The sequence below is a fragment of the Podarcis erhardii genome (assembly GCF_964252035.2).
Source record: "Podarcis erhardii genome assembly, chromosome: 7".
Taxonomy (NCBI): Eukaryota; Metazoa; Chordata; class Lepidosauria; order Squamata; family Lacertidae; genus Podarcis; species Podarcis erhardii.
Window position 1 is genome coordinate 70,339,733 of NC_138511.1, and position 12,955 is coordinate 70,352,687.

Sequence of the window (12,955 nt, forward strand, 5' to 3'; positions counted from 1 at the left end):
TCTCCTTCCCAGGTAAATGTTGTATAGGATTTCAACCCAAAAACACCCTGTCCAGCCTGGCTCCCCCTCAAAATGGAGCTTGCAGCATTTTAATCAGCAGTGAACAACTACTCCTAACTAGGTTTGTTTAAAGCCCATGATTTATTTATTTGTTTGCCTGGGAAAGCACGTGCAAGCTAAGATACATGCATAACGCTGTGTTCCTACCCCAGGGAAGCTCTGAATGGCTCATTTCCCAGAGATCGGGAAAGGCTAATTTTCCCGGGGAATAAGACATTTGCCACGGCTTCTGTTGTTGCGGTAATGGTTTCTGCATGCTATCTGAGCCCCCTTGTGCACATCACTCTCGTACAATTTCCTTTACATGCTTGCCCGATACATCTCTGTGGGCTTTTAATTACCAAATGCACATGTTGCCTTCTGGAAACCGCAAGCAAAAGGGCAAGGAGGGAGGCTATGTGGTGACATTTGCCCAGAAGATGAATAGATGCTGGAGCTGTAGGATTGAGCCCAAAAGGATTATTATGATGAAATGTTGTTAGGGCAACTACTTCAAGAACTCTGCCATGCAGGGGAGTTGTGACTTGAGCAGAGCTCACCATACAGGATAATGCTCTGAAAGAGAGAGAGAGTGAGAGGGGGGGGCACTAAGTGAGATGAAGAGAACTTCAGGATACAGGAGGTGTGCAAGTATCAAGAGAATTTAGCAACATAAAGATGCATTCCCAGAATTACTTAGTGCACATTAGCTGTCTTGCACATTGCTTAACTACCCTGCCCAACTTTAAATGAGAGTGAATTTCCAGGGGAAATGGAGGAAACAAGGATTCTAAGCAGTTATGCCACTAAAGATTAAAAATATCAGGCTCCAAATATGGATTTATGATTTTTGGGAGGATTCTGAAGACAAAAGTACACAATACATACCATATTTTATGACGACATCGCCTGCCTCTCTCAAAATGGCCTATGGCTCATGCTCAAATAAAGCCTAATGACCAAAGATTTGTAGCCACCAGGAGCTATGCATTTAGTACTGTGGGCCCAATTATACGGAACTTTCTTCCAGTTGAGGACAGACAACTGGAAGCTCCCTACTGAGGTTCTGGTGTCTACTAAATGCCCCTTTTTTATTATTCCCACCAATATTTTGATTGAAGTCTGATTTCAGAGTTTTAACAGATTTTTATTTGTATTGTATATTTTGTAAACTGGATAAAGACTATGGTTGTTAAGCACTATGTAAATAGTTTAAATAAATAAAATAATCACATATACTTCAAGAAGAGGGCATACACAATGTAAGTGTAAAGACCCCCAGCCTTACCATTTTCGGGTTGGGAAGCCCTGCCTTGTTTACAACAGTGCCTTATCTTGCTACTGAGCTATACTTGCATACTGGAAAGCACCTACACATGTGCAATAACCGCACATTTAGAACTCTCAACAAATATCCCCCTTTTTTCAGTGTTTTCCAATTCTACTCATAATTCCTGTGTTGTTTCTGAATACTGCTGAAGGCAGTTTGCCCTTCTCTAATTCTAATTTGGGTTAATGAATGTGAATACAGAACCAGGAAGGGTCTTTGTGTGGCCTAGGGAAAGATTTATCCCTAGGGAGGTCCCTTTGCTGTATAATTGGTTTAAAAGCCCTGGTCTACCTTGTCGAGAGAGATGTTGAGTTAATTCCACTCAAGATGAGTGGACTTCATTGACGTCAGTAGCACCATATTACTGCCATTACCAGAGAGATCAGTACTTGATCCCAGAGAAGAAATTGCATTTGTGAACATCTCCATTAATTTTCTATTTTTAAAAACAACAACCCACTTTTAAAAAATGATATTTTACCAACACAAACATTTGTACAAGTCATTTTGAACTGATCACTGGAGAAAAGAGACAAAATGGCTGAAGTATATTCAGGGTTGTCTCTTTTTAAAATAATTTTCATTTGATTTTACAAATTCATTCACACACAAAATCGCAAATTATAAAAATTACACAAGATTCTTCCAAATCTCTAGACTTCCCTCCTCCCCTCCATGGGTTCTTTAATTAACCTTTTCAACTACATACTATAAATCCTCCTAATTTCCCAGTCCTCCATTGTATCCAAACCTGCCAAAGAGTTCAAGTGTTTATAGTGGTCTGTCAAATATAGTATAGATTTCTCTCATAATTTGTTGAAGTTTTGATCCTCCTGATTTCTGATTTTCCCAGAACCATGCTCACGAGCAACCAGGTCTTCCTTCCTCTTTCCAGTAGAAGCTGGCTGTGCAGAGTTCTGATTAGCTGTCTCTTGCGACAATCATGAATCTGTTTCAATCCCAACTCCATGTTTGGCTGTGCAGAGTGCTGATTGTCTGGCCCTTGTAGAAAATCATAAAGCACAACTCCCCCTGTCCTTCCCTTAACAGCATTGTTTCAAGTTAAAAGAAAATAAGCTTGTATGTGTGTGTAGAATTCATCAAGTAGGGATGGGGGGGGGGGATTCAATTAAGTTCGCATTGAAAGGTGAACCTACCAAATTCACATTATCTGAAACAATATGTGGTGGTCCTTCAAAATTTCAACTTTTCTGAGTTTTGCAGACCCAGAAAAGAACCTTAGGGCCATAGCAGGTCATCTGAATGTGGTGCAATTGAGCAGGTACAGTCAGATTTTCAGGACCTTGGACAGGACCACATTAAGCAACTTGCTCCAAGTTCTGCAGTCCCCAATGAAACCTTTGTGTTCTCAGTCTGTGCTATCACTCTCAAGCGTTACCTTTGTTTTTGTTTTCCCTGGAGATTAAGTAGCTTAAATTATTATCTAGCACTCCAACTCATTCCCCCAATTTATTTCCTAGCTCGTTGTTTGCATCAGTGATCCAGCAGTGAGGAGCAGGGAGTTCCAGTGGGGAAGATGGTTGCTTGTTTGGGAACCTCAGTCTATGGGGATACCTGTTCAGGGGAATATGGAAATGCTCTGGCTCAGAACCAGTGTGGGGACCAGCTCTTCTGTGATCTTTGCCACTGGCTTTTAAGATCTGGCTGTGCCCTTGTCTAAGTTGGGAGTGTGAGCTACTGCCCAGAGTAGGTGAGTGGGTTGTCATAGCAGTCTGTGGCAAAAAATCTGAATGCAGTAGAAGTATTAGACTATTTAGGTCAACTGTGTGACCTGCAGCCCTCCAGACATTGTTGAATGACAACTCCTATCATCCTTTGCCATTGGCCATGCTTGCTAGAGCTGATGGGAGTTGTGATTCAGCACTGACTGTACGCAGACCTGCATAGCTTTATAGAGGGACTTGTGTTGGTTCCTGGTTTCCTCTGGATTCCCTTTCCCACCTCTCTGTCACACCTTGTCTTATCATTCCCAGGTGACCAGCGCAGCAGTGTTGTCAATGAGTCCAGCAGCTTGTTAGGGGGTTCCCCTCGACGGCAGTGTGGGCGCAAAGGCTCCCCCTATCACACCGGGCAGCTCCATCCTGCCGTCCGAGTGGCTGATCTTCTCCAGCACATTAACCAGATGAAGACTGCAGAAGGCTATGGCTTCAAACAAGAGTATGAGGTGAGAATTTGGCCCCAGGCTCTACCAAATTCATAATCCCTGATATGCAAAGCCCACTGAATTTAAAAATGAGAACGTGAGAGAAACATCCCTGTTTTGAACTCTTATCCTCCAGAATTCTGCACATGGGTAGAATAACCCCCTCCTCTCTGATCCAGATATTTGCCTACAGTCCACAGAGGGCAGTGAGGAGGTTGGGGACTAGCACACTGGTCCCCACTCTCCCTTATGCTGTTCTAATAATGTGGAGGGTGATGGACAGGGAGATTAGAACATCCAAACTGAGCTCTAGATCTCTGGAATTCCTGTGTTGCTATGGCACGGTAACTAAGATGCTGGCTTAGCCTGGGGAATTCAAGGGGAGTTTCTGTCTCCCAGCTCCTTTCTTCTTCTTTTCTGAAAGGACACTGTGTCCCTAAACCACAACATCACCTCTTATGCCATATCAAAATGGAACATGTGCAGCCCCTCTGCTTTGCGACACTGTCAGAACAATATGGTTTATGTTTCCCGTGGGACATGCCTATTGAAGGTCCCTCCATTCTCTTTGCCAAAAATTATTACTGTCTCATGTTCAATTGTTTCAGATGTCTGAGACACTCGCTCCTCTCCAATATTATGAATTTGACAAACCTGAGCTAGTCACAATAATTAGGGCACCTTGAAAAGCTGTTGTATATGTTCCAAACCAGTCATTTGAAAGGCACTTGGATATTAGGAACAAGCAAGGCAACATATCATTTTCTTCCACTTTCTCTTTTTTGCTCATAGCAGCGGGGCTGCAGTTATTTCACGTGCGCACAAGAGGCTTGCGCACACACACACACACACACACACACACACTAGCTCTGTGTAATAACAGGAAATAAAGAACCATGGGAAACAGAAGATTTCATAATCTGGGGGGCGGGGGGCGGGAGGGAATGAGTCATTTCTGCAGGGAGGGAGAATACAGATGTAGTGGAATGAATCCACTTTAAAAGTGCCCCCTTGGGGAATCCCTTTAATGAAAATAGACATTGATGAAAATATATTTCCACCCTACCAGTGATATATCTATATCTGTGTGTCTGTCTAATTATCTATCTCTATATCTATATATATATGTATGTATGTGTGTGTATATATATATATATATATATATAGCGCCCCTTCAAAATATTTATTCCAGGGTGGTTTGCAATGTAATTTAAAGCAAAACAACAATAAACTATACACTAAGCCAATTAAAAGTAATAAACACACCACATAATCAGCGCAGTGCAGACATTAAACTCGCAATTAAGGCAGCAAAGTAAAAACTTCAGTTCAAGGGTTTGTAAATGTAGCATCCTCTCGACACAGTGGCTGCTGCTGCTACCTGAGGGATGCAGTTTGGAAGCTAGCAGTTCTGGTCCTGAAATGTGCGGTCCATAGGGTCTTTGCTTTTGAAAATGTAGATCTTCCTCCCTAAATTGACTTTAGAGCAGAAAGCACACTAAAAATTTCTGCTACACAATTAAGGGTGAAATCCTATGCAAATTTAACTGGCAGTAAGTCTCAGACTGTGCACACATTGCACTTTCCTACACACATACACACACAAACCCAAATCCTGGGAACTGTAGTTTGTTAAGGGGGCTGGGAATTGCAGCTCTGTAAGAGGTAAACCACAGTTCTCAGGATTCTTTTGTGTGGGATGTGCTTTAAATATATAGTGTGTCTGGAGTCCCATTTAACTCAATAGTACTTGCTCCTGAAAATACAAGGAAAATATTGTACTGGAAAAACAGAAGAAAACCTAATAGTGAAATCCTACAGACTTGTATGCAAAAGTAAGTCTTTTCCATGGAGCTTACTTCCAAGCAAGCAGGCATAGGGCTGGAACCTTAGTCAATTAATCACATGAGTTTTAGTTGATTGATTAATTAAATCCCCATTTTTCTGTCATTGATTAACCACCTATTTTTGCTGTTTTCGTGCCAATTTATAATCCAAAAGGATGCATACCCACCCAACACATATCAGTGGGAAACCACAAAGGGAAAAGGATACTTACTTTGTTTTAAAGATGATCTTCCTATGCATTATCAGGCATTATCTACAAGAGGCATTCTCCTTTCTAGCACAGGAGAAAATGCCTATAAAAATGTAAGGATCAGATCCAAACACCTATCTAGTCCAGCTTTATGCTTCCACAATGGCCAATCAGATGCCTCTTCTAAGATGGTACTTGCCATCTGTAGTTTTCCTAGCACCCGTTTGGAAAAAAAGACCGCCCCCCTCTCTCTGTGTGTGTGTGTCTTCATTTCAAACCCTTGGTGAGTTAGGCTCTGGCAGATTGAGCAGGCAAGACCAAGAGTGGGCCCAATGGTCAAGAGGGTGGTTTCTGAAGATGTGGCTCACCCTTGATTCTGAGATCTGTGGGAGACTCCCCTGTAGCTCCTCTTGTTCTACCACCATCCTGGAGCATGCAGCTACAGAACCAGTTACGGGCCCTTTAAGGCTTGCATACATCTTTCGCAAATGGGCAGAGACACTGCAAGGGGAAGGCCTTGCCAGCCTCCTCAAGAAGAGCCCTGCTGGACCAGGCCAAAGGCCCATCTATCCATTGTCATGTTCTCACACTGGCCAGTCATAGAATCATAGCATTGTAGAGTTGGAAGGGGTCCTAGTGGTCAGCAAGTCCACCCCCTGCAATGCAGGAATATGCAGTTGTCCCATATGGGGATTGAACCTACAATGTTGGCATTATCAGTGCCACGCTCTAACCAACTGAGATCAGATAATAATAATAATAATAAATTTTATTTATACCCTGCCCTCCCCAGCCAAGACCGGGCTCAAGATAGCTAATACCCAATATAAAACAAATTGATTGAAATACAGCTTTAAAAGAAGATTGAAATACAACATTAAAACATTAAAATACAGCCTCATTTCAATTTCAAAAATGCCCTTCTAGAGGCATTTTCCCCCCTGCTGAGGGCCGCATTTCTTCAAAGGTAATCTGTTGGGGTCCACATTCTAACTGTGGACGGGGCCAAAGCCAAGAGTGGATGGGACCACTTCTTTCTCCGCCTCTCTCTACCCCTTTATTTCTCTCTACCTCCCTACCCCAACATGCAGGTAACTGGAGTTGGGATAGAGATCCCTCTTGCCATTTATGCAGAAATTAATTTTAGGGCCACATGCATTGCAGGGGGTTGGACTAGATGACCCTCAGGTCCCTTCCCAACTCTTATGAGTCTATGAAATTAGACTGAGTGCTGCCACACATTACTCACCTCTGTACTTGATTGCTCTCTGGTTGGCCACAATATGGATTCAGCTTTCTTGACCCTCTGTGTGCATGTTTGTTTGTTTTTATTAAAAAAAATGTGGGTCATCTAATTTTTTAATGCAGATCATCTTAATATTCCCAAAAGATATGTGCCCCTCCTTCTGCCCTGGTCATTCATTGGGGAAGCCACTGTGAGCACCTCACCTAGGCAGTGAGTCTTGATGCTATATGGTGGAGCCCACCCCTAGGGGAGCATCCGGTATCTGTGCTGTCAAAGGAAATTATGTGTGCTTGTTCCCCAAGTATTCTTTATGCAGATAATAGACTTCTGTTCTTCCTAGAGTTTCTTTGAAGGCTGGGATGCTTCAAAGAAGAAAGACAAGACCAAAGGGAGACAGGATCACATGCCAACCTGTGAGTGTCAGAGACAAAAGTTCTTTTTTATATATATAAAAAAAATCCACAAAGAAGGGAAAAATCAATCTCTTTCTTTCATTTCGGATGTTTGAACGCCCCAAAACTCTCCGGCGTCTGGAAAGTATGCATTTGTGTTGTGGTTTGCAGGCATCTGAGGACTGTCAAATGCACAGCAGAGGTTGCATTTTGCTCCAATCTGGGTTCAGTTTTGCAAATGCAACCACTTCATTATAGCCTGCAGACTTCAGATCTTTGCACCTCGGGGGGATTCCATTTAGTCTGAGACGTGTCATTCCTTTGCCTGGAATGAAATATGTCATGCAAGTTGCTAGCGGAGGCTTTGCGGGCTGGAAAGTCGGTTGCAGCCAGATAAAATTCTGCCTGGCAGGAGGAGAGGGCTGGAAGCGTGATGTGACCTCAAAACTCTGAAGGGAATAAGTGCAGGTGCTTGGGTAGCATTTATTTATTGAGAGCAGTGTTGCATAGCGGTTAGAGTGGCAAACTAGGACCCATGAGTCTAGGATTCAGGTTCACATTCAGCCAGGAACCTTTGGCTAGTTAGTCTCTCTCAGTGCAACCTAACCTTAGACAGGGCTGTTGTGCAGGGGGGAGTAACCCTAGAGATGAAGTTTCAGTTAGTATGGAATAATTTGGTAGTGTGGGCCACCCATTTGATTCTGTACCAAATACAGGCTGTGAGGAACAAAGGAAGCTGGTTCATACTGAGCCATTGGTCCATGTAGCCAGGGGGTTCCAACGTGTATGTGTTGTCATGTTAAAAGATCTATTTCTTACAAAGGCAGAGCAGGGATTTTGTGGCACTGGTGACACTTGCCAGTTCTGTAGATCAAAACAGTCAACTAGGCATATAGGTGATCTCACAGGTAAACTGGTGCCAGGGTTTATATTCTAACAGTTACACCTGGTGTGCTCTGTGGTGTGATGAAGGGTCAGCATTGGCAAAATATTCCTGGTGTAGTGTTGTTCAGGATTTGCTGAAACTGCCCATTGTTGTTTGCTGCCATCACTGAGTGAGTCAGCTGGGCCCATCAATGGGGAAGAGGCTACATCAAAGGGCTCTTTCTCTCCCCCCCCCCTTAAACCTCAAACCTGAGTGTGATAGCATTCCACTGCAACATTTCAAGGACTTGTCAACTGTTCAAGAAGTCCGACACATGGCTGCATGGTGTGTCTGTTTGTCTGTCGGAGAATGTAGAGTTTGGTGGTCGGGAGAGTTTTGGAAAGAGTTGAATGAGTAACCGGGGACATCCCCCTCCATGGAACAGAGGGGGAAGCTGCAATTCACTTGGAATCTGTGCTGTAAAATAACTCTGCTAAAGACTGGTTTGCCTCTGCAACACCATCCTAGCCAACTATTTTTACCGCTTCTAATTATAGCCTCCCGTTCTCTGCGTTTTGCAAATTGAAATTTCATGTGAACAAAAACGAGAGCTAATTGTTCAAAACAGCTTAGTGGGAGCCAAACTCAGATTCTACCCCATTCCCCAACCAAACGTCACAATCAGGTGGCAGGCAGGGCCAACCCACCCATGAGGCAAGGTGCGGTGACTACCTCAGGTGGCAGAATCCACAGAGGCAGCAGACCTGATGTAGATCTTTATTATCCCATCGTTTTGTGGTCTGCCTCAGGTGCCCAAATGTCTTGGGCTGGACCTGATCACTGGGCAGGTTCTGCTTAAGAAGCTCTGGGAAGTAAGCTGCCCATTGACTGCACTCTGCACTGAGGCAGTTCCATCTTTCTGCCCTGCATGGAGCAAAGCTGTCTGCCTCATCCTAATGTTGCTCTTTCTTCAACTCTGCTACCATCATGGTGCCAGTTGGTATGCAGCAGATGTCTTCTTTGGGTGGTGACATGTGTTCTGGGTCACTGGTCTTCAACTGGTGGGTCAGGACCCAGAACTACATCATGGCCTGATCTAAGGTGGGTCACAACAGCAGCACTACCATCATACAAATAGAAGGTAAAAGTTAATAAGTGGGTCCCCAGAATGCATATGTGGGTTAAAGGTGAGTCTCAGGTCTGAGACTAGCACTCTAGGTAACATCTGATCCACCATATCTCAGGTAACCATGATTTTACAGTCAAATGCATTAATTTTGCAAAGTTTTGTTAATGTAGAGATGAGAGATTTATTCAGGATCAGTGTAGCTGGCTGGAGGTGTAAGAACTGAGGCTGAAGAAGAAGAGTTTGGATTTTGATATCCTGCCTTTCACTCCCCTTCAGGAGTCTCAAAGCGGCTAACATTCTCCTTTCCCTTCCTCCCCCACAACAAACACTATGTGAGGTGAGTGGGGCTGAGAGACTTCAAAGAAGTGTGACTGGCCCAAGGTCACCCAGCAGCTACACATGGAGGAGCGGAGATGCGAACCCGGTTCCCCAGATTACGAGACTACCGCTCTTAACCACTACACCACACTGGCTCATCGCCAGTTGATCAGTGAACTGATTAACAAATGAATGCATGAATTCAATCAGAATAAATGGTGATATGAATATAGAACAGCCATTTTGAAGGGGGAAATGCATTTTTCATTTTTTTAAAAATCATTTTTATTTGATTTTACAAATATAAGGCATTTTTCATTTTTAGACGAAGTATTCATGCGTCTTGAGTAGATACATTTCCTCTATTCCCAATGTTCAGACTGTGAGTGCTGCTGTTTGTGGCGTCAAAATGGCACCTCCCACCCCTAAGGTATCACCAGGCTTGGAAAAACACTTAAGGTTTGCAAAAGTCTGGAAATCTGGTGGTGAAACCAAAGAGGGGCCTCAAAAGCAGCACAAAGAGTTCTAATGGGTTCAGCGTGCAAGGAATGCTTGATAGCAGTTTGGAAGAGGGTGAAAAAGTATGGTGAAGGGGGCTGGTAATGGAATAGCGTGGCTGGATTGCTGAACAGGAGCACCATGCATTGCAACCTCCAGCAGAAGTTGGTGGCAGGGCCGTCTTACCCATAGGTGCTAGGGGTGCGGGGCACCCGGGCGCCAGCTCTCAGGGGTGCCAGGCTGAGAGTTCAGGACCCGAGAGTTGAATCCGGGGAAGAGCCTGCCCATTGGTCGGAGCGCCATGGTGGGTTCTTCTGCTGCGGGCGTGAGTTTGGGAGCAGTCAAACCAGCGAGACACTGAGACGGCTGGCCGGCTCCGGCCTCCTGTGCTCATGGGACTGGGCAACCTGGGGGGGCCCCGCCAGGTGGATCTTTGCACCCCGGTGCCACATATGCTTAAGACAGCCCTGGTTGGTGGCATGAGGTGGGTGGGGTGGCATTGCTCACCTGGCTTCCCAACACAGACCATCCATTCGAGTTGCTGAGAGGGAGAGGAGCAAGGGGGCAAGGAGCTTGGCATGGTGCAAGCTCAGCAGTGAAGCCAATCCAACACTCCTGCCACTGTGCCTACACTGCACTCCCTGCTGCCTCCTCTTCTCAGTAACTAGCAGCGACTCTGGGCGTTGGAAAGCAGGTGAGCATCACCACCTCACCTGCAGCACCCCACTGACTGCTACTGCAATATCTTGTTTTAGATCCCATTTTTTTATGTCAGAAGAAGCATTCCCTCCTTTGCGCGAGATAGGAGAAAGGAAATGCTGCTTCGAAAGGGCATCTGCTGCCCCAAAATTTGCAAGTACATCCCTTAAAATAATAATGCAGGTTTTTTGTGTGGTTTTTTTAAAATAGAAAAACTGCTGCCTGATTAATTGGAGAAGCCTTTTTAAAAAGCTCAGTAGATTTTTCATTGCTTGATCAATTGTTTAAGCATTGCAGCCCTGGTATGCCTGTTCTTTAAATCTACCTTAGAGCAAAGCCTTGATCTCGGCTACATTGTGGCAAACCTTGAAGAACCTCTCAGGTACCTATTGTGGTTTTTGCATGGAGACTGGAGAATTCAATCAGTAAAGCTTTTGACATTGTTCTGTGTGGCTAGGGAGCCAAAAGGCCTTGGATTTAAAAAAGAAAAGAGCAAAAGAATGTGAAGCTTGAGGATTCTGGCCAAACCCCACAGGCAGGCTGAGATGTGGAGGATCACAATAATGGCTACTGGCTAGAAAAGAAGGGCATCTTTTCTGGAGTTCTGTGCCTAACGACCAGAGCTCGATTAGCACCATGGCAAATTGCAAATGTGGGTCACCATAGGAAGAATCATGTGATTGTTCAAGACTGCAGGAACTCAGTTGTAATGTACATCATGCAGGAATTCTCTGTGCTGTACACCCAGGTTTCAGAGTCCTGGTAGAATGACACTAGGGCTTGTAGCCCATGTTTGAGTTGCACTGTTGGAGTCTGATATAGCCACTGTCCAGTAATTTAAAAGGAAAAGCACCTTGAACTTATGAAATGGGGAGTCAAGAGATTAAGGCCACCCAGTGGCTATTCTGCCTGTCCTGGACTGATAGTCCTATCTGATTTTGTTTCCAGATGATCGGCATCGAGTTAAGCTCCATCCACTTCTTGGGGACCCCAACTCAGACTATATCAACGCCAACTACATTGATGTAAGTGCATCAGCACCCTTGACCTGTTTCCATCGCCTTACCAGCAACCTTCTCTTCAGCAAAATCTCAGAGTCTTGAGTTTTTTTGTCTCATAGAAACCTTCTTGGCTGTGTGATCTAGAATTCTCTTTGTCTTCCATGTTTTCCCTGTGTCTCTCTCACACATGCACCCTTGGGAGCGCCACACTTCATGCAGCCTGATGTTACATCTGCCCCTGCTGTCTTTAAGAATGCTCTTCGGTTCCTGAGGAAAATGCTACCTTTCCCTTTCCCTTTTGCTCCAGGAATGGAACATGATGGTATAGCAGTAGATCAGGATAGGGTTAGATATATGTGAAGGACCATATGCACTCTCCTTCAAGAATGGGGAGCCTGTATCTCTCCAGATGTTGTTGCACTACAGCTCCCATCAGCCTCAGTGACTATGGGCAATGGTCAGGGATGATGGGAGTTGTATTCCCTCCCACCAACAGATACCAAATAAGGACAAACATAAATTTCTCATCCTTTGACGATCCATGTTATGTCTAGAGATGGGCATGTTTCCTAAAATTTATTCAGGTTCTTCCAGGAAAAGAAAGGAGTAATTTTTTCTGAGACAGTCCAAATATAGATGTCAGTGACCCAAGTAAGCTATAATAAACAGCACATGCTCCAATACCAGAATCGATTTTAGAAATTACCCCAATTAAACCAAAATTAAGTCAAACTAGAATGCAGCACAGACCAAATTCGTGGAACAATAAAGGGACAGAACAAGAGAAACCCATTTGTCCCCCCAACTGTGAATAAATGGTGTAAAAATGTACATTGAAATAAATGCAAGATTGTGTGTGATGAGTCAATAACTGTAAAACTATAAAGTGAAGATACACACAATATGTGAAATATAATGCTGCCTGTCCACTGATAGAAGGAGCCCATCAACAGAATGAGGGAGGGGGGTAATTTTTAATGATTTCACCCTACTCCCTTCTAAATCTGCTCTGGAGCGTTTCCCAGCCCTCCAGTCAGGCTCCCGTGATGAGGAAGAATTGCCAACAATGGTCTGTCTCCTCTGTTCCACTGGCACACAACCTAGATACCCCACAATACAGAGCAACTATGAGCAACTAAAACTTTTATTTAGCATGTATTACAATGGTCTGCATGGTGGCAATATAATTTCATCAAATGCTTTTTGGAGGCTCACACCTGAACTGTTACAAATACA

General features: G+C 44.1%; 1 protein-coding gene across 10 annotated transcripts in view; it reads left to right on the forward strand.

Annotated features, from left to right (window-relative positions):
* Nucleotides 1-12,955, forward strand: part of PTPRU (protein tyrosine phosphatase receptor type U) — a 389,916-nt gene that overhangs the window by 317,003 nt on the left and 59,958 nt on the right. For all 10 annotated transcript variants that reach the window (XM_081868648.1, XM_081868652.1, XM_081868653.1 and 7 more), the window contains 3 exons: nt 3,364-3,554; nt 7,158-7,230; nt 11,667-11,743. In XM_081868648.1, coding sequence (XP_081724774.1) covers nt 3,364-3,554; nt 7,158-7,230; nt 11,667-11,743 — 341 coding nt within the window. The remainder of the gene's footprint in view (nt 1-3,363; nt 3,555-7,157; nt 7,231-11,666; nt 11,744-12,955) is intronic.